Source organism: Strix aluco, chromosome 15, assembly GCF_031877795.1.
Source record: "Strix aluco isolate bStrAlu1 chromosome 15, bStrAlu1.hap1, whole genome shotgun sequence".
NCBI classification, from domain to species: domain Eukaryota; kingdom Metazoa; phylum Chordata; class Aves; order Strigiformes; family Strigidae; genus Strix; species Strix aluco.
Window position 1 is genome coordinate 9,130,629 of NC_133945.1, and position 20,351 is coordinate 9,150,979.

Sequence of the window (20,351 nt, forward strand, 5' to 3'; positions counted from 1 at the left end):
CAGCAAAGCACTCGAGCGCGTGTTACGCCTGGCAGCGATACCACTTCAGTGAGTGAGCACCATGTTAAGTGCAAGTGGGTGCTCTTGCTTGAAACCAGCCTAAATAATTGAAGCATGAGTGAATGGGGCCAGATTTGAATGATGCAACTTACTGATGGACTACCCTTACAGAAGGAGCTGTTGCTAAGCTGAGGCTATGTTTGCGTTAGGAAGCGGTGCTGTGCTATAGCAGGGGGATACGTAGAGCAAAGGAGTTAGTGCTGAGGGCCCTATATTCATCTTATGCATTTTTTAGGGGGAGTAGAGGACTTGCTTCAAGATGTCAGCAGCTGGAACACATTAGATGAGCTCCTGAAGCACTTCTGCTTTAGTGTCATCCGAAAGGAAACTCATTTTCTCACTCTGTGACCTTGCTGTGATCTGAATCAAAGCTGACATAAGGCAGATGCATGTCAAAGCTTGCTATTGCCTAACTGTAAATAATTTTTTTTAAAAAAATTATGTGCAGGTAAACTGGGGCATGCAGCTGTTGAAGAGCACAGCTCTATTTCCCTCTAGCTACAGGGGAGTGGTGCAGGCTCGTTACCTCTGGAAATCAGACCAGAAAAGTTTGACACAGAACATCCCCCAAATAGCTGCTCAGTCTGATATAAAGCCAAGAATCAATGTACTGTGCCTGCTGGAAAATTCACAGCGTCTGAGCAATCCCCCCCTGCAAGAGCCCAAGCAACCACCCCACAAAGCCAAAATCTGATGGCAAACCTCCCTCTAAGACATGTGGGAACTGACGAAGGCGTGCACTTTCTGCTCTTAAGCACAACCAAATCCAGCAAAATAAAGATGAGATTTGGCACATCTCAACATTGTTTTGTCCCTTGCCAGAATCCTGCGCAGGTGCTGGGAGATAAAGCAGTGCTGTGAGTTCACCGGTCAGGCTCTGTGGGTACATCACTGCTGCCGGTTGCAGCAGCCTGCTCGCCCGCTTCATCGGCGCGGGGTGCCAGCAGATGAAGATGCCTTTGAACAGAGATGAGAGGCTGCAATCCTCTGACACCTGCAAGTGAACTGTATATTACCAAAAAGTTAAGCAGCTTTGTGAGAGAGATTATCCTGAAGGATGTTTTCCGTAGTGTTGACATTTGTATGTGAGTGATTAATTCCAACACAAGCGTGGAGTGAGGAGGCAAAACCCTTCCCTTGCTGCCACCGGGCAAGCTACGGCCTTTGCTCCAGCAAGGTTATTAATTCATCCCTGACCTGTGACACTGTGTGTGACACTGTCACCCACACCTTCTCAGTCACCTCTCAAGGCAGAGACCTGAGGATTTTCCATGCCCCTTTTTATGAACCGCTGTGACGATGCAGACTCTTTTGGCTGTTTGCTCTCCAGGGGTCTGACTGCTTCTATATTTTGCCATTCTCCCCTGAGATGTGCCATCACAGTCAAACACAGTGTCATGGCTTTAAAAAAGGGGACAGTAACAGCTGAAAAAGAAGATATATTGTCACTTTTGTACATTGGTGGCAGAAGGGAGCTGCACTGCTGCAGGTTATGAAGGCAGAAGGGGAAGCTGTGGCTGCCCAAGCTGCTGGGAATTTTCTAACCCTCTCACCCAGCTCATCAATGACTCTCTAGAGAAGCAGCCTTACTCTTCCCCTACACTTCCAGTCAAGGGTGTCTTTCACTGGGGAATTTAATCTGCTGCAGAAAGGTTATTATGTCTCTTTTGGGGTTTTCTACACAATTCCTCAAAAATATAGAAAGAAAGTATAAAAATAATATATAATAATATATGCATAATATGTCTATCTCTGTATAAAAGACTATAAAAGAAATATAAAACCTGCTATGTAATGAATAAAGTTCCTAAGCCCGATTTTGCAATAGCAACCACTTCATACCATCAATGACTTCTCAGCCGTTTATTTTGGACTGTTGTATCTTAAACTCCGCATCTCCAGAAGCAGCTCTTACTCCTGATGATACATATTCATTCAGGATATAATGAGTTTTCATCTCCCATGAATCCAAGCAGCATTATATATGGTAGTGACTGGGCTGGATGTATAAGCACGTGCAAGTATTTCACTTAGTGGCAAAATCTGACAGCTTGGAAGCAGAAGACATCCTCCTGTGGAAGGGTACAAGCAAAGCAGGTGCATGAGATGTTTAGGAGAGAGCGTGGAGAGCACTTTGAACCCTGCATGAGGTCAGCCAGTCTGCAGCATGGAGCAGATGCTGGAATCAAACCCCTCTGCTTTCACAGAAAGACAAGTGTTTGGCTGACACTAGCAAGACCACAGCTTAGTAATATGTGGTGCTACAAGGTGAGAGTGGAAGAATGAATTGTAAAAGAGAACTTCAAACTCCACACCGTGGCACTGATTTTTGAGGTTCCTTTGAGGATCCCACAAAGAAGTGAGGAAGCCTGGCTGGAAGAGGTAGAGGGACCACATCGTTGTCTGGTCAGTGGCTTATGAAACCTATGGATGGATTTACTTATGTGTAGAGGAAAGAGCAGAAGCAGAGTCTGGCATCAGTTGATTACAGAAGAGGTAAGTGAGCTTTTTATTGCAGTTAGCCTTCCAGCAGCAGTTTCTGAAGGAATAATATGAAATGTGAGCATACAGGTTTTCCAGAATCTACAAAAATGACAAAGTCTAGCCAGACTTTCCAGCTCTCAATAGCCAAAGGCAACACTTTTCTTCCAGACTAGGGTTCTCCAGGACATCTGAAGGATCTCAGTGCTGCACCCTGCATCATTATTAATTCAGTTAAGTTGGTCTTACAGTGGCCTAATATAAATCAGACACTAAAAGGTGTTATGACAGCAGTATAGATGGTGCCTGTGTTGACAATCCCTTCTATGGGAGATGGCTGTATGCCTGCGGTAACATAAGCAAACAATCAGGAAACACATGTGGGGCACTTCTCACCCACTCTGCAGATCTCCAGTCATTAGGGGTAACTGCTTGTCTCTGGGCTCCTCCAGTTAACTCATCTGCAATCTGGATCACGCAGAAGCCATCTAAAATTGTGAGATAATCTAAATAAATCAGCATCAGAAAATTTGCCGCAGGCATTCATTCCTGCAAGGATGTGACCATTTTAACACTTGTCAGGGTCATAGCACACAGCTGAGGAAATAGCCCTGGACAACTCTGCATTCCCAGGAGAATAAAACCAGAAGACATACAGAGTCACCCAGCAGGCAGAAGGAACAGGAGCAATGGTAGCATTACTTAACTATGTGCAATTTTCTCTCCCTATCTTGATTTGAATTACACTGCCAGAAGAGACTGACAGTGTCTGGATTCAAATTGCTTAGAAAAGTGCCTCTTCAGAGGGAGAGAAAAAAAAATGCCCAAATAACTTGAGTGCAAATGATCTTGCAAAATGCCTATTGTGACTGGGGACAGTGGGATCTGGGGCTAGTTTTCATTAGGATAATGCTCATGTAATTATGCTGGGCCAAACCCCTAACGCCATGTTGTGAACTGGGGGTTTGCACCACTGATATTTCTACAGCGCACACGTCAATCTGGGTCTCTCAAGAGTTAGAGGAGGCATCATCAAACAAGAGTCTATGATCTGTTCCTGTTTCCTTCACTTCTCCAGGTAGGCTCTGGGGATCATCTTCAGGACGATGGGCTTCTTTGGTTGCATGAAGCCTTTTGTGTCCAGAACCAGCGGGATCTTGAGCAGAAGGAAAAAAACCAAAATAGCTATGTAAGCTGGGAAAAAGGACAGTCATGACACCTACAGGACACTTACAGCCCACATGTGTGTCAGTCACCCCTTGTTTTCAATGCATTTTCTAACTTACAAATGTACTTACAGCAGGACTATCACTATTGCTAATGCTAAACAGCTGTGACCTGGGATTTAACAGCCCTCAGCTCTTGAATAAACTGGTTAGTGAATTCTGGTGGCATGGTAGGAAAGCTGCACTGATCAACAGGCTGCACATGGAGGGAAAACCAGCCAAAATCCATCTGGGGAGCCACAGTTAAGGAGGGGCATGCAGTGCCATTTTGTTTATTACTGAAGTGTGTCAGCACTAAGGGGAGCTAGATCGTAATGGGAGCTGAGGAGCTGTAAGGTCTCCAGGAAGAACAAAACTAAGATTGCTGCTCAGACTGAGTGCCAAAGAAAAAGCATCCTCACACAGAAGAGTGATGGCGTCCCTTGAGGTAGGCTGGAAATCTCAAAAAGAAGAACATTTAAAACTGGTGTTGGAGGGAGTCATCTTGCAGGGAAGGGAAGAGTGTTTTACCAAGTCTCCTTCATCAATTTGATGCTGCTTGTATCCCAGCTCTCCTCTCCATCAGGACAAGGGTCATACAACCCCAGCCTGACAAGCTATATTAAAATCCCCATATCCCAGTAAGCTTCGTTTCAGGAAATTTAAGCAATGTGGCTCGGAGCCCAATGGGCCATCAGTGGAGGAGTGTGAGGAGGCTGCAGCTTCCATATGCATATTCCAAAGGGATGTTCCGGCATGATTTTTTCCCTCCTGCTCTGGTCTGATGTATTTGACATCTTCTGTAGAAAAAAGGGCCGAAAGAGCCCCATAAACCTATGGGCACCAATAATACAATACATATTTAACTTGTCTCCTTTTAATTAAAGGCAGTTATAAAAAGAATCAATTTTATGGATTGCAGAGGACTAGAAAAATGTCATTAGACTTGGGGGAGGGTGGATAGGTCACTGCATTGTTAATGGACTATTACAGTCTTTCACCTCCAGGTTACTAGTTGAGTTGCAATCTGAATCTGCAGAGATTCCAGCTGAGCACCCGTGCCAAGTAATAACTTAATAAGGATTTTTCTGTTTCTTACAACAAATGTCCTTTGAATACACTTGCTGCCCTCTCTGCTCTGATTTCCCAAGCTCGCCTTGTGAACAAAATGTATTAATGGCAATATCTTTTGTGGTAGTCAATGCAGAAACCCAGATCAGGGTTGGAAGCTAACACCAAACATAGTGCTACCTGCCTCTGAGTCATAGGGAGCTGCCATGTTTTCAGGAGGGCTTGCTTGACATATAATTTCCAACAGCCATCTCATTTACTTGATGTCAAATAGCCCCATCTTGCAGGGCCTAACCCAACAGAACTACATACAGTGTTCACAGGCAAAACCAGAACCTTGTGGGATCCTGCAGAGCCTCCAAGGCGGACAGGGTTGCCAATTCAGATTGCACTTGCTTGAAAATTGTTGCTCTTTAGAGACTGTCTGGTGGCCCATAAGAGATGAATTTTGGTGTCTTGGGATCTCTCACAGAGAATTAGCCATGTTTGTGTTGCAAAATGCAGCTTTGCAGTGGGCTGGGGGGATATTTCCCTTTTTGCTCTCTGGAGCATGGTCTTCCTAAACTGGGTCAAGACAGACCGGCAGTGCACCACAGGGGAGCAAGCACTCCACCACTTAGGTGCACCCAAAGAGAGGCAGAGGGCTTCAGGGATTTCAGCTTGTCATGTGCCACCAACATTGAATTTGCTTCTGTAGGGGCTTAAAAATACGTATCAGTAACTTGTGGTAAACCATTTAAATTAACTAAGAAGATTTAAATACAGTTATTCCCACATGCCTCTCTAATCCACAGTGAAATCTTCCTCTGTGAGAAGTAGTAAAACCCAAGTTTGCAGACAAGGTTCAGCAGTCCTGAAGCTAGCGGTCTCTGAACTCCTCAGGGAAGAGAGGGATTTAATGTGCATGAGAGACCATTCCCTGTCTGTCCTGAGAAGTAGGCAAAAGAGGGCACGCAGGACCTTCTCAGTAGGACTAAAGGGCAGATAATGAAACACATCATCCCATATCCTCACCGGAGTGTCTTTGCAGGTTCTGAATGAGAAGTTTTGCAACAGGACGACCACAGCCACTTTCATGATGAGGAGAGCAAACCTCATTCCTATGCAGTTCCGGGGGCCAGCCCCAAACGGCAGGAAGGTGTAGGGGTCAATAGACTCCTTGCTTTCTTTAGTGAACCTGATTCCAACAACAAAAAAAAATGTTAGAAAGAGTTACTGTTCCAGGATGTGTCAGCTTTCAGATCTGAAGTGATGAGGGGTCTGGGAAGACAAAAGACTTTTGTGTTTCTGTGTGTATTAGAAGAACCCAGCTAAGTCCCTTATTTCTGTCTCAATAGATACCTTATGCCTCTGCTTTTATCTTGCTGCTTGGAGTTGGTTGTGCATCTCCAGGTGCATCAGGTGAACAGGGAATACCTGAAATATGCTAATGGATTTCATAACTACTCCTTTCTCAGAACTCTCTCTCAGCTCAAAAACTGAACCCAGATTTCAAACCCTAAAACACACAGGTCTACAGCTTCACGTCTTCCCTTTAGATCAAAGGACCGAGTGAACACAAAGATGTTCTCCCCCTGTGTGACTAAAGGGAGGGTTGCTTTTGAGACACGCCAGCCATTCCTCTCCTCATCATGAAAAACACGGGAGAACAATCAACTTCACAGGGAAATTTGCCACTGAGCGTTTTCAGTAATGCTTCTTAGTGATCAGTTAGTTTTCATGTCAGGAAGCTTTTCATTCCCAGTGCACGAGGTCCAGATACATGCTAAGTCAGCAGTGAAGTATCTCACTACTGAGACACCAGCACATCCCTCTGATGAACTTCCAGCAAGGCAAGTGATCCCTAAAGAGCTCCTGTCCAGCTACCCATGCCTGGTTAGTTAACTGGAGCAACTGGTGTAACCTGCCCACTGCCAGAGTACTCCTATTTGGGTGGTTCCTTCTGCATTCAACACAAGGTGACCGTAGGGGTCCACAGGTGATTTCAGCAGCACTCGTCTCCCTCCCTATCTTCTGCCTGATACTTCTGACATGTTTTTTCCTAGAGGTGACTGAATCCCCACACCAGGGTTAGCCTCCAGGGGTATTTCAACTCCTGGTGCAAGGGCACAGATCTTGTCCTGCTCTCTCTGGACCAGAACTCAACATCTTCATGGCCACCTGAAGACTAGCAGAGCCAGGGTCTCCCAGGTCTGCCTTGGGCTATTGCCTCATTTTGCAGGGTCTGAGAGACTCCTAAGCAAGGATTGTTTCATAACTTGAGTTGAAAAATTAAGTTTTATTTCCTATCCGTCTTTGCCCTTCCACTGCTGATTTGCACGGCATTGTGCCAGTCACCCAATGGCTCTTGTTTTAATATCTGGCAATATCTGGCCATAAACCCCTCAATGTTACAGCTGCTAGGAGCTGCTCTCACTGTCTCTCCCTTCAATGCAGTTAATTAAATTCCATGCACAGTTTATGGATGTAGATCATAAAACTCTCCTCATGGTAATGCTGGGACTAGATGTCAGACAATGATAAATGCCTAATTTAAATGTTATAATCATACATTCCGCACTTTCGCTGCCATTTCCATTCCCAGGGCTGAGGTTGAGTGTGCAGCTATTCCCCCCGCCTGGCCCTCACCTCTCAGGCCTGAACTCCTCTGGCTCTGGCCAGTAGCCTGGGTCACGATGCAGCACGTAGACCGGGATCATGACCACCATGTCCTTTGGAACAGTCACACCGTTAAGCTCCACCGTCTTCTTGCAGACCCTCTCAATCCGGCCCCCGGGAGGGAAGAGCCGGAGAGATTCATTCACCACCATATCGAGGTATTCCATCTGCGTGATGGCGTTGTACGTGGGAGTAGCCTGGGGAGAGGCATCAGGATGGCTATGAACACGGGACTTCAACCCCCACCCCAACACCCTGCAACGCTTCTCCTTCCAGCATCAGAGACCAGAGGAGGGGAAATCTCAATGCCAGCACCTCCTCCACTCTGTTTTGTTTCCAACCTGGCTTTTGGCTCAGGGTCTACAAGGCACAGGTGGGAACGACCCCAGCATCTCCCCACCCTCCTTTACCTTGTTGGGCAGGTTTGCATCGATCTCATCCTGGAGTCGCTGCTGCACGTCGGGGTGGGTGGCCAGGTTATATGATATGTAGCTGAGGGTGGAGCTGGTGGTCTCATAACCAGCAAACACAAAGATAAGAGCCTGGGCCAGAATCTCCTCGTCACTTAATGCTGAAAAGAGGCATAAAAGTACATGCAAGAAGCTGAAAACTACGGTGATTAACCCTTGGAAATTCAGGATCCCACTCATCAAGCTAGGTAACACTATTCATAACTATTTAACAGTTGGTAAAAGAAATGTGCAGCTAACCCTTTGGTACCACAAATGGGTACATCTGGCACTGTTGTACAGCCAGTCAAGATCAGCAGTGTTATGTTGCCTTCTTTAAGAGCAGAATCAAGGTATGTGCAGCCTGAACCTGATTCAGAAAGTCTCTGCTATCTTCTGGGACCATGCTCCTGGGCCAGAAAAAATAGGGGCACATACCAGGAAAAGTTAGAGATGAAGAGATGTCAAGTAGCTCCTCTAAGCCATGAGATGAGCCTTGTACTGCTGAAGGGTTAGTAAGCCTGAGCATAATGTGGCAGTGGTAATGAGGGCAATACAGGATTTAACACTGGTACTGCAGGAGTGTCCGAGTGCTGCCAGGATGCAGCCTGCAGTGCAGGGTGCCGACAAATACCCTGTCCTGGCACCTCAAAAGTTTATGGGCATCCTGCCTTGACTGGGGTTGATGGACTGGAACTAAGCCTTGGCTGAGCCATTATTTTCTAAACCTAACAGTTTACCTAGGATGAGGAACAGAGATGAGCTCACAGATGAGGAAGGCACAAGCAGCATATGTGCTTTGTGTGCTTTATGAAATACAGCCAACATCGCTGGCCTTCAGAGAAGAGAAAATAAGAAATGGGAGTAAGGAGATATTCATTCTGTTTGCTCTGTTGCACAAACAGACCCCAGGATTTATCCCAGGAAGTGGGATATAATAAAATATGGCTGATATGTGGTAAGCATCATTATGACCCCACTACTGAGACCTTGAATCTCCTGTAGGATTAATGACTAAAATACTCTCCTACTTCCTTCTTTTAACCACACAATGAACTACCATGCTTTCTGCTGAGACGAGGACAGATCTCAAGACATACATTTGTACGAGTCGGTCTCAGCAGAGTTGGAACTGTCATGTGAGCTCTGTGAGTCAACCATGAGTTGCAGGAAATCAACCCGGTCCTGGGGAGAAACAGAGGCAGTCAGAGAGGATGTAGGTGGGGAGGAGGCAAACCTTGTCCAGCACAAGCTCCTTGCTGAGACACCTGCTCCATTCACAGCCCCACCAGCAGGCTCACAACTTCAGCCTATGTTGTGACTGGAGATCCTCTATGAACACAGATGCTTTCTCCACGTGGAAGCCCAGGCAGGGTATGCTTCTGGCCCTTCCCAGGTTTGATGTGCTAGGAGCTATTATGGACAGTAGGCAATACATCACAGCTTCTGAAGATGACACCAGGTCCCTCCTGCATTCAGGATGGCACAGTGAAGAGAAAAGGCCACCTGGGCTGGACTCACCTTGCTGCTGCCCTTTTCTCGTTCCTTCTTCATTTTTGTGAAGACACTCATGAAGAAGTCCATGACCTTTGAGGGCAACAGAGTCACATTCATCTTTTCCAGCACTGGGATAACAAAGGGGAACAACACTAAAAGGAGATAAAAGAACAACATATTTTAGCTCCAAGGGGCTCAAGAAACTGAGAAGTGGCACAAAGCATAGAAAGAAGAGGGATAAATCTGGACTTTGACTCCAAAAATTGCTTTTTGTTGCCTTCAGCTCTCTTTTACCTAACCGTGGCTGCAATGCAATAGCACTTGAGAATCTCCTCCATATATCACTATAGGGCCACAATGCCACACTAAGTGCAACATTTTGTGACAGAGAAGCTCTCCACTATGTCTCTGCAAACAGGTTTCTGCTTGCAGAAGGATGCTGCAAAGACCCACATGGGCTATTAGCAATCTTGACTGCAGTTCCCCTGGGGAAATATTTCTGCAGATCTGCTAGCGTGAATCTAATCCTGCCAAGTGCTGAGCATCTCCCATACAGCAAAAAGGACTCAAAGCTGCTAAGGGAGCTACCAGGCAATGCAGGTGATCACCACCTTTGACATTGATTCAGGGCTGTATAAGATGAAGCTGTCATACCTAAGAATATGAACATGGGGTGTAGGAAACTGAATTTGAGAAATTTCTTAATGTTGGTGACAAAGGGGTCACTGGGGTTGTTCATGGAGTCAATATTCACACTGAAAGAAGTGCTGGCCACCACATCCATGCTGTAGGCTCCAAAAATGCTGGGTAGAGAAGAAGAGAGAGTGAATGGAATGAACCCAACCAGAGTAGTGAATAAGAGCCCATCTAGGAACAATCCTTGAGAGAGGGGATCTCTTTTAATCAAGGATTCAGTGTAGAGTCCTAACATAGTAGGTCCTATCCTGATTTGCCAGTAACCATCATTATATTTTCCCAAGTTTCCCCAGCTGCATTCATCCCCCAATTTTTCTCAGCATCGAAAACCTAGCTGTAGTTGGAAAACACTGAACTGCAGTCGGGGGTAACAAAGACCATATTCTGATTTCCATTTGTAAAAGAGAGTGTAAAATTGACATCCAAAAATACCACATCTTGCGGGGATTCCGGAATGGGTCCTACACCTTCCTCAAAATTCATCCCCAGTAAAATGAAACAGGGAACAGAGCATAGTTACTCCATTTGAGCAGAACACAGCAAGCCCACCACTGAGGAACATTCCATGCCCATGACCACTATGGAGTTTGCCTCCATAGTTGACAAGGGATCTATGCTGCAGCATGGAAAAGGCTGTCCAAAATGGTCCCTTCCCCACACTGAATACAAGCTCTTTCCTGTCAGCCCCACACAGTTACTCACTCTTTCACGGTCACGAACTCATCATTAGCCACTTTCTTCTCAATGTTTTTCACTAACTTTTCACCATAGTGATTAATGATAGGGAACATCTGAAATATAAACCAAAGCAAAATGCACTGTTGACTCTTTCACCTCCACCAAACAATGCTGGGCCATTCCGCACTGCTGTCTGTGACTTGCCAAGTCTTGGGCTTGTGGAGGAAGGGCAGGCAAGGGGAAGGTATCATTTCCAAGCCTCAGACATTGCTTTCTCTTATCTTAATAACCAGTTCACAGAGCTCGTATGACCATGACTGAGCAAGGTTCTCCTCCCAAATTCCACACAGAGCTTCTATTCCAGCTAAGCATCCACTCCAGCTGGGAGTGAACATGGCTTCTGAGCGCCTGGAAAATGGGCACCCGTGGTCTGAGTGATGTGCTTAGCAAGAAGAAAATACAGGTCATAGGGCCAACAGCCTCAGCTTGCGATACCTCATGTGCCATTTCATCCCCCATACCCTTCTCCTGACTCCCTCCCCCTGATGGTAGACAGCCACTGTGTTGCTGAACAGAACCCAACTCAGGTGTTAATGGATGTGGTCTTGACAAACAGGGCAACTTCCCCTTTTGAGGGGAAGGTCTGTACTCAGAAATGGCTCTGTCCTCCTCCATCAATTGATACAAAGTACCAGTGGCCTCTGCTCTACCTCCTTCAGCTTCCCACTGGTGAAGGTTGGAGACAGCACAGTACGAATCCTTTTCCACTTCTCATCTTCAGCTATGTTGAGGGCTGACTCCAGGATCCCATTCAGACGAAAGTTCTGCACAGGGAGAATGTTACAGCAAAAGGGACATGGTTATACAGGGAGATGGGTGAATGTTTCCAGCCCCCTTCCACACCACAGAAATGCAAAAAAACCCCAAACCACCACGGAGTGTTGATTTGGCCCCTGAAGTCATATCAACTCTACCTCAACCAGCAAACAGAAATGGAAACAAAAGTGTAAGAGTCATAAATAATATCAGCCCTAGGGTACATCCAAGCTGATGTCCCAGTGTCCCAGCCAGAGCGGCCTCTACACCTCCCTAGCAGAGTTTTGCTGTTGGCTCCATCAATAAACTGGGGCACAACAGACAGCAACTACTTGCAGAAGGGCTCAGAGAAGGAGAACAAAAACCAAGAAGAAGCTTTCTTTCTTGCTGCGCCCACTCTGTACTGGAGAGCAAAGCGTGGGACTAGATACCTACCCGACGATTGGTAAAAATGGTATAGCACTCTTTCACCAGGATGTTTTTGATGAGGATGGGGTCCAAAACAGCCAGCACAGGCTGTCTGCCATCAAAAATTCTAAGCCAAGAGAAACCCACAGTCAGTGCATCGCTCACGGTCAGCTGAAGCAAAAGCAGCCTGCTTTGTCTGTGGCCAGAGCCATGCACATTGACTGCTGGAGCCCAAAGGGTTTGGGCCAGCTGAGTCCCCTCTGACAAAACAGCCAAAGGGATGAGGCTGAAACTGTTTTATTATGTAGTAAAACAGGACAAAGGGAAAGCAAGTGCCAAACACAGACAGCATGAGCATTTCTAGCAATCATCTGTGGTATGAAAGAGTTGCCAAAGCAGTGTGGGTTTAGATAAAAGGCAGCTTTTGCCATGACATTGATCCCCTGCACTTGGGCTGTCTGAGCTCTGTTTCTGCAACTGGTAGCTGGAGTCAATAAATCCACACCGAATAGCCTACCTGTGGGGTAAAGAGATTTCCCTGCCTGGCCTATGAAGCAATGAGAGAGGAAAAACTCATCTGTCTCCTCCATTTTCCAATCAACACAGACAGAAAAACTTAAAAGCCATGATGTCGGCTAAAGGGCAGGGAGCCTTGGGCCACAGCCGAGGGAAGCCGCTGTCTTCAAGAGGCTTGAGAACATTTAATCTTTCAAAAATTTGTGCTAGGTTTCATGAAGCCTCCCAGGATTTTTTTGTGCAACAACTTTGCTTCGGCTTGAGAGGTTCTCAGTAGAAGCATGATAAGAGGCCCCTGCACAAAACCAGTGCTGTGCAGGGAGCAGGGAGGTAGGTTGAAAGGTAGCTCATGCCCCAGCTCTGGGAGAAGCAGGGAGCAAGATGAAAAACACTGCGGCAGCCTGCAGCTTGCTTTCTGCTCAAGACAGACAGAAGAGCAGCTTCAAAGGCATAAGGCTCAGTTTGACATCAAGCAGTGGAGGATCTTTTCAAAGCTTATGCAAACACATGACCTCCCAAACTGGCCACCATCATCCCAGCCCTGCACCGTACTGAAATCCCAGCAGGAGAGAAGCCCTGGAGAGATGGCTGGCGAATTTCTCAGTGGTGAACCTGGATTTTCCCAAGCTGTCACTGCTGGAATTACAGTGCTGAGACATGTCAGTAACATACCTTTTTCCATTCTATTTTGGGGCTGTGGAGCACCCCAAACAGGCAGTTTTGTTCTGCAGAAAGAAACTCACCCCCAGATTTTGCCATACTTTTCAAAGCACACCTGATCAAAATTCAGGACTCCCTGCAAAAGGAGAAAGCAGAAATGAACAGTTTGCCAGCAAAGAGTGATCAAAGCAGGTCACAGCTGGCAGTGTGCATCCCACAGACCCATTGTAAGTGGCAGAGGTTGGGGGGTGCATGGTAGCTCTTAAGAGTCACGTAGATGCTTAGGGGACATTTATGCTGGAGGGAAAAAAAGAGAGCAGAGAGGAAAAAAAATAAAAGCACTTTCAACTTCCACTAGTCAACCTGAGCTAAAAATCTAATGAAGACACGGTACGCCAGGGTACACAGTTCTAGCCTGAGCAGAGTTAGCAGGCAGAACTAGATCCCAGGGTGTCCTTTATCTCCAGCTCAGCAAGTTAGAGCTGCTACTGCCTTGTCCTCGTGAGATCTTCCACTGCAGTTACAGAACTGGAGTGATGATGGCTTTTTTATTTTGCTTTGTTTCCATTAAGGTTTTAACCGATGTTACATGTAAGTATAAAACTTATGGAACACACAACACCATGCAGCAACTAAACCATTAGTAAGAGACCATGTGCATGCTCTAAACCCAGCAAACACAAGCTAAAACACCTCTTTCATTGAAGCTGGTACATTTTGTTCTGCATTTGCAGTCAGTTACCTGGGACCAGTCACTACCTAGTTATTTGGTAAGGTTTGCTAAGCTGATAATAAATATTTGACTTTTATTTAGCAATCTATTTGTCTGGCTAAGTTTCAGGCTGGCCCAACAGCGAGTGGCTGGATGGGGCATTGGTGGGTCTTATTTAGCCTCTTCATGGGGATGACATGAAGCACAAAGAAACATGCAGTTTTCAGAAATTAGCAGTCTTATGCATCTTTCCAATACTTTTTTCTTTGTTTCCAACAGAACTTCACCTGCTGGGGAACAGGTAGAAATCCAGGGAGAAACTAATAACTTAAATCACAAAGTAGTTGAAAACCACAACACACCTCATTCAGGTCAACTTGAATTTTTGTGTTCTCTGTGTGGCCAAAGAGTTTCCTACCTGAAAGCATCATTTCCATCTGACTGAATCAAGGGCAGAGGAAAGAGATGCCCAAAGGTTGGGAAAAAAACACCAGCTACAAGTAAGAATCTAAGGCAGCTACAGAGCAGCAGCTGCCAGTACTCACATGCCGGTACTCCAGGAAAGTTCCCAAAAATGGCAGAGGCCGTGGCCCAGGAATGCCCAGCTTCTTGAAGGCCTGGAAGGGCCATATCCCATAGCTGCCAAGCAAAGAGCGTGTGAGATGCATTTATGCAATGAAAAGAGAAGATTCTTCATCCTGCGCATAGTGAATAGCTTGAACAACTGGTTCCTGTCACCCAGAGAAAGCTGAAATTATGGACCAGTAAGCAGACCTGCTGAGGATACTCAGGATACTCTCTTCCTGCGATAAATGCAGGATCACTTGGGGTACAAGATAATTCAGGGTACATTTTGATACAAGACAAGGGCTGAAAGGAGCTGCAGTCCAGCCTAGGCAAACACAGTGTACTGAGCACCTCAGGTCTTTATTCAGGGGCCTCATTTAGTTCCCTAAATCAGACAACTGTGATGCAGGTGACTGAAGAGAGGTCTCAGAGGGATTAAGTTCTCAAGCTGACACCTGCTCTTGTATTTGTCTTTGCAAAGACCTACCGTGATGCTCAGGTAGTAGAGTCACAGCAGCACAGCAGCCGATCAGGGACATAAATTACAACAGCAAAATTAAGTTTTTGCCTGTATAGCTCACTACAGCTCCCCTGAGTGACATAAGCAAAAGGGCAATTTTGCCAACATAACTATTTAAATAGGGGCTTCTGCTGGCACAGACACACAGGCAGACATAGACATCACCCACTGCCCTGCTCCCAGCTCGCAGAGCCCAAGGACACGCTATCCCCTTTGCAGCCAACCAGAGCTTGCTGAGGTTAAAACCACGGAACTTACTTCTCCTTTTGGATCTGCTAAGAAAAGCAAAAATCAAGAACTTCCTCTTTATTTCCCTCCCACCCAGCCCAGCTTCCTCCTTCCATTCCAGCTGGCATGCAAGGGCACAGGGGAGCCCTGAAGCCCCCCTTTTATCAGCCCTCAGCTCTGCCTTGAAGGTAGCACAGGAAGACCGAGGATGAGTTTTTAACACTAATTCATGTACTTGGGCACTTCCCATGGAGGGTGATGGCCCCAGCCCCTCCCCAGCTGCAGAGACAGGGTTCTCCTCCTCCACAGTCACCCTGCGGGGCCAGCCTCTACTTACAGGACCAGGAGGCTGAAGAAAATTATGAGGAGCAGCCAAGTGACAAAAGAAAAGTTTGGCAGGAGATCCATTGTGTCTCCCAGCCTGCCCTGAGAGCACCGGTCCCCTGCGAAGCCAAAGCCTTGGATTATGATTTTTTTTTCCCTGGCCTTTAGACGAAGACACCCACGCTCACATGACAGTGAAGGAGGAGTTGTCTTGTTTCTTTGGTTGCTCAAACTTTAACCCTTGGGCAAGTTTCTCCCTGGACTGGGATGTCAATAAGATGCCCAGCCCCACACATCTTGAGATTGGAAACTGCTGAAACGACAGGTTTTACAGGAGGAAAAGTTAGCAAAGGGCATCAACTTCCTTAACCCCTTCCACCTACCTCTTGCCCAAAACCTGTGAGGTTCACGTGGGGCTGAGGGGGAGCCCCTGGTTGTTCCTACAGCAGCAACAATGCTGAACCAGACTTACCCTTTTCCAGTCTTGCTTTTGGTGGCTTCATCGCTTTTATTGAGACGTATAATCAGGGGGGCCAAGGAACTGCTACTGTCCCCCTACTCAGCTCCTGGGGGGTTTCTGGCTGTGCAGATATACCTTCCCTTGTGTCTCCCCCTTCCATCCCCATTTATCTTGTCCTCCTGCACCTCCTATATAGGGTCCAGGAGGAAAGGGGCTCAAGGAGACAGACCTGCCAGGAAACACTTGCCAAGGGCTGAAAGGGGTCTGTTATCCTCAGGCAGAGCCCTCTGAACCTCAGACTCAGTGGGGAGAAGGATAAGGTCTTGTGGTGGCACAACCTGTGCTTGCACCTGAGCTGATGGGAGTTCTGCCTGATGTCCCACTGCATGGATCAGTGGCTTTCCTGACTTGCCTGCCTGTGACTCAAGCCCCAGGAAGCCACCATAGCATGGGCATGTGGGCAGGAGGTGTTGAGGACCGAGCAATCTGCTGGCATGGTGAGCATTGTGCTCACAAGGAGGTCAGCTAGCACCAGCGCTCCCCAGCTGTGGTGTTCAGGGAGACGTTCCCCATTTCCCTTTTGCTCCAGATTTCTGTTTGCTCTCAGGCATGGGGTTGCACAAGATGGCTTTTGTTGTTTGGCTTTAGGCAGCTCAGTGTCCCCCCTAGACACACACACATGGGAGCAGCTGCTTTCTACCGGAGAAACAGGGAAAATGCATTATGCATACAGGCAGACCGTGAAGTGGAGCCTCTGGCCCATTTAGGGTGTATGCAAACTCCCTGTGCTGGTGGGTGGCTGTGGGGATGGGTCAGGACATGTTCTCCTTTGTCCCATCACACTGGGAAGGGCCACAAGTGTCCTTCTCTGTGCAGCCCAGTGCAGTCCCCTTCCCTGTGTCCCCTAAGCCCACGAGTAGACCTGCATGGCTGAGGGGAGATGAGTCCCAGCCAAGGACCCTACATACACATCATGCTCCCCTGCACCAGGCATCGCAATTCTGCCTTTGGCACACTCAGCCTTGAAGAAACCCAACTGCTTCTGCAATTATCTGCCAGTCAGTGCAGGCAGATCACGTGTGGCATCTAGCCGTTCCCATAGAGGCATTTTGTGCCTCTGCCCAAATATTTATTTTGCTTTATAAAACACATGCAGCGGGTGCCAAGCTGCCAGCGGGTCCAGGGATCACCTCCACACCCACATGGAAGAGCTGAGTGGCAGCATTGCCATTTCTGGTAGGACAACACCTCAGACAACCCCAGCTTCACATGGCTGCAATGTGCTCGATGATTAATATAATCAGTGGCTGACAGTAACCAATTAACTGGTTTATGGAGGTGTGTGTCTGATTCCTGCTTCCCCAGGCTGCTCTGAAGAGCTGAACCCTGTAAGCGTGCTGCAGCAGGAAACTTATTCTCCATTTAATGATGTCTCCCCCTTATAAGACACCTTGAAGCAACCATACCCTGGGAGTTATCCTTTGTCTTTGCATCCAAAAGCCAGTTCTCCCCCTCGTGGAGTTCCATACCAGGAGGACATCAAGAACTGCGATGAGAGGCAGGAGGAGAAACCAGGGGCTGCGGCAGCAACTTCCCAGCTGGGATTAGCTGCATTTCTTCCCTCGCACAAACCCTTTGATTTTCCAATAACATCTGCTAACAGCCGTTGTGATTTCTCAGCAGGAAGCACGTTTGTGGTTCAGTGTTTTCTCCTCTCTCAGACAGAAACAGGCAAAGCCAGACTTCAGAGGAGAACAAGGATGTTAGCTACCCCCCAAAAAAGTAAATAAACTGTGCAAGCAACTTCGCAAGCAAGGAGATTGCTCATTTGTCCAAAATAGGTTTGAGTGGGAGTAATCCATTGATCTAGAAATGACACTCTAAGGAGAAGAAGGGATGCAGAGCCCCATCAAACCCGCGGTGCTCCATCACATGGCCGGGGGTGGGGTATGCGGGGTTCAAATGTGGCTGGTGAACTTCTGCAAACTCCTTATTTACCTCAGGTTCTTTTAGATTTCTGCATGTGTCTCAGAGTGCAGTTGTCTTCCTAGTTTCACAGATTTGAGAAAATCATAGTGGATAAAAAGTCCACTTTCTAACCAAAATTGCTACCACAACTCAGAGCTGCAGGTGGGGCAATCCTGAACACTCATTGTCACGTAATTTTATACAAATTGCATCCATTAAAGCGATGCTTTTACATTTATGCAGCTCTTTGGACTAAATGCAATGATAGAGTGTGTGCTTAGGTTATTTTTTAAATTTGTATATCACTCAAATGGCACCCAGGAGGGATAAAGCAGAGAGGAAGACTCTCCAAATCATGTTTCCTGGCAACATTTAAAGGGTTTTAGCATTGTAGGCAAGCAAACCACATGAGTGATGCAGGTGAGGCTGCTGCAGCATCCCAGTACCTTGTCTAAGAGAGAGGAAGAAAGTTGCCCAGGCTCAGGCTACACAGCTTTTACCTGTCCAAGGCTGGTGACCCAGGAAAAATATCTTGTGGTACTGAAAGGGGGAGCAATGAGTGCTCCCCACCATGCTTATGCAGCAAATGTGCTAAAACAAGTGAAAAAATAACAGCAGTAGCAGCAGACTGAGTTGACATAAATGCTTCTAATTTTACCTGTTTCACAAAATTGTCACTTTTCACTTTTTCCCCCCCTCTCCCATTTCAGATAATAACTTATTTAATAGGAAATACCTCCAAGAGAGCTGTTAAACCCCATTGGTAAGAGTCACATCAATGGCCAGTGACCTCTCTGGTGCACCGGGCTTTGGTCACAGTTAGGTATTAGAAGACAGAGATGGTTTACAGCCCCACTGATGTTTCCAGGGTTAATGATCTGTACCTGTTGAGGGCCCAGAGTGGTCCAAAAGGAACCTCCTTCTCCAGGTCATGAGCAGATGTGGTCTCAGCCCTTTTGACATCACCCTCCTTAGTGACATCAACACAGTGCCATTGCTTTCCCTGTTAATAAGAAAACCCAAGGACTCTAAAGAGGCTTGCAGAAGCCCTGGCAATATGCACGCTGCTATAAAAAGACTATAAATTCTTATACCCTGGGGAGAGGAGGAGTGACTCAGTGTGACCGCTGCTCCCCTCCATGTCAAGGTCTCCTGTAGTGTTCCTGGACACCACCAAAGCCACAGCCCTGCATGCTCCCCACCCTCGTCTACTGGCCCCCACATGGCCCATTGCACTGCAGTGGCTCCTGGTGTGTTTGTTCCTGCCACACCACCCTGGCAACAGTCCTGGTTTAATATTAGCTCACACACTATCTACCCCTCCTTATCACAGCAGTGGCAGGGTGCTTGGCGTTCATACATCACGTGCTCTCCCTGTGTTTGTGTTACTGTCATCCTGGAGCATACCGCCCTTCCGCTGCGGCTAGCAGCACACACTCCTCTCCGGTGAGAGGGGACAAGTGGCCAAGCAAAGTAGATATGTGGGTATTCAAAAGCTGTTGGTCACCATGGTTAAGACCAACAGAAGGGGATTTGAGCTGTGATATCTGGCCGTATCACTGGTAGTGTCATGGCTGTAATAATGGGACAATACATCTTAGAGCAACTGGGGAAATGACGACTGAATTGATGGGACATAGAAGATGATATTAAACCTCATGCAGAACTTCAGAGGGACAGGGCTGACAAACAAAACCCCCTTCTGTTTGTAAAAACTTTCAGAGAGACAGAGGTACAAAAACTATTAAACTACAGAGTCCTCCCCAAAGGAGAGGTGATTTTACCACTGTCTGATTGGCAGGACTGAACAAGGCCAAGGGGAGAGAAGTCCTGCGTGGACATAGACCAGCGGGTAGAAGATCCCCAGGAGACACATGCTCTGCTGCATCTCAGGCTTTTTCTTCAGCTCCTGTGTTGTAGACCCAAAGGTTTCCCTTTCCTCCACACATTATGAAAAAAGTCATGTTGTGACACACAGCAGTCTTCTAATACATGTAGCAAAATGTCAGCCTTGTTTAAAAACAGGCTTTTATTCACTGATTGTCCCATCTTTAACAATTCTCTTCTTATATTCCTCTTGTCCCACAAATGGGATCACAAGCTGTTTATTTCTGGCTCTTCCTTACAAACCTTGCTCTCAAACGAGTCTCTTGAAAGAACTAAACGGGAAAGCACCAGATGTATGACTTCCTCAAAGAGCTCCAGCAGCCAGGGAATGACCGAGGGCTGGCACCGGTTTCTGCCTTCCTTCTCACCGAGCCCGAAACCACATAGCACTTCATGCCTTGGTATTTCTGAGACCTCTGCAGAGCAAAACCACCACATTGCTCCTTTCATCCAGCAATGCTGCTGAATGCTTGTGAAGCATCAACAGCTG

General features: G+C 46.9%; 1 protein-coding gene across 2 annotated transcripts; it reads right to left on the minus strand.

Annotated features, from left to right (window-relative positions):
- Window positions 1–2,537: 2,537 nt before the first annotated feature.
- On the minus strand, window positions 2,538–15,754 carry LOC141930358 (cytochrome P450 3A29-like). 2 transcript variants are annotated; one of them, XM_074841060.1, is made up of 13 exons: window positions 15,560–15,754; window positions 14,453–14,546; window positions 13,279–13,331; window positions 12,047–12,146; window positions 11,506–11,619; window positions 10,820–10,908; window positions 10,076–10,224; window positions 9,446–9,573; window positions 9,025–9,109; window positions 7,886–8,046; window positions 7,446–7,672; window positions 5,832–5,994; window positions 2,538–3,697 (listed from the first exon to the last, which is right to left on the minus strand). In XM_074841060.1, the coding sequence occupies exons 1-13, from the start codon at window positions 15,628–15,630 to the stop codon at window positions 3,608–3,610; spliced, it is 1,524 nt and encodes a 507-aa protein (XP_074697161.1). In that variant the 5' UTR covers window positions 15,631–15,754; the 3' UTR covers window positions 2,538–3,607. The 2 variants fall into 2 exon arrangements, with proteins under 2 accessions (XP_074697161.1, XP_074697160.1); XM_074841059.1 differs by lacking the exons at window positions 2,538–3,697; window positions 12,047–12,146; window positions 13,279–13,331; window positions 14,453–14,546; window positions 15,560–15,754 and adding an exon at window positions 3,704–4,580 and having other exon boundaries at window positions 11,506–11,951.
- Window positions 15,755–20,351: the final 4,597 nt, after the last annotated feature.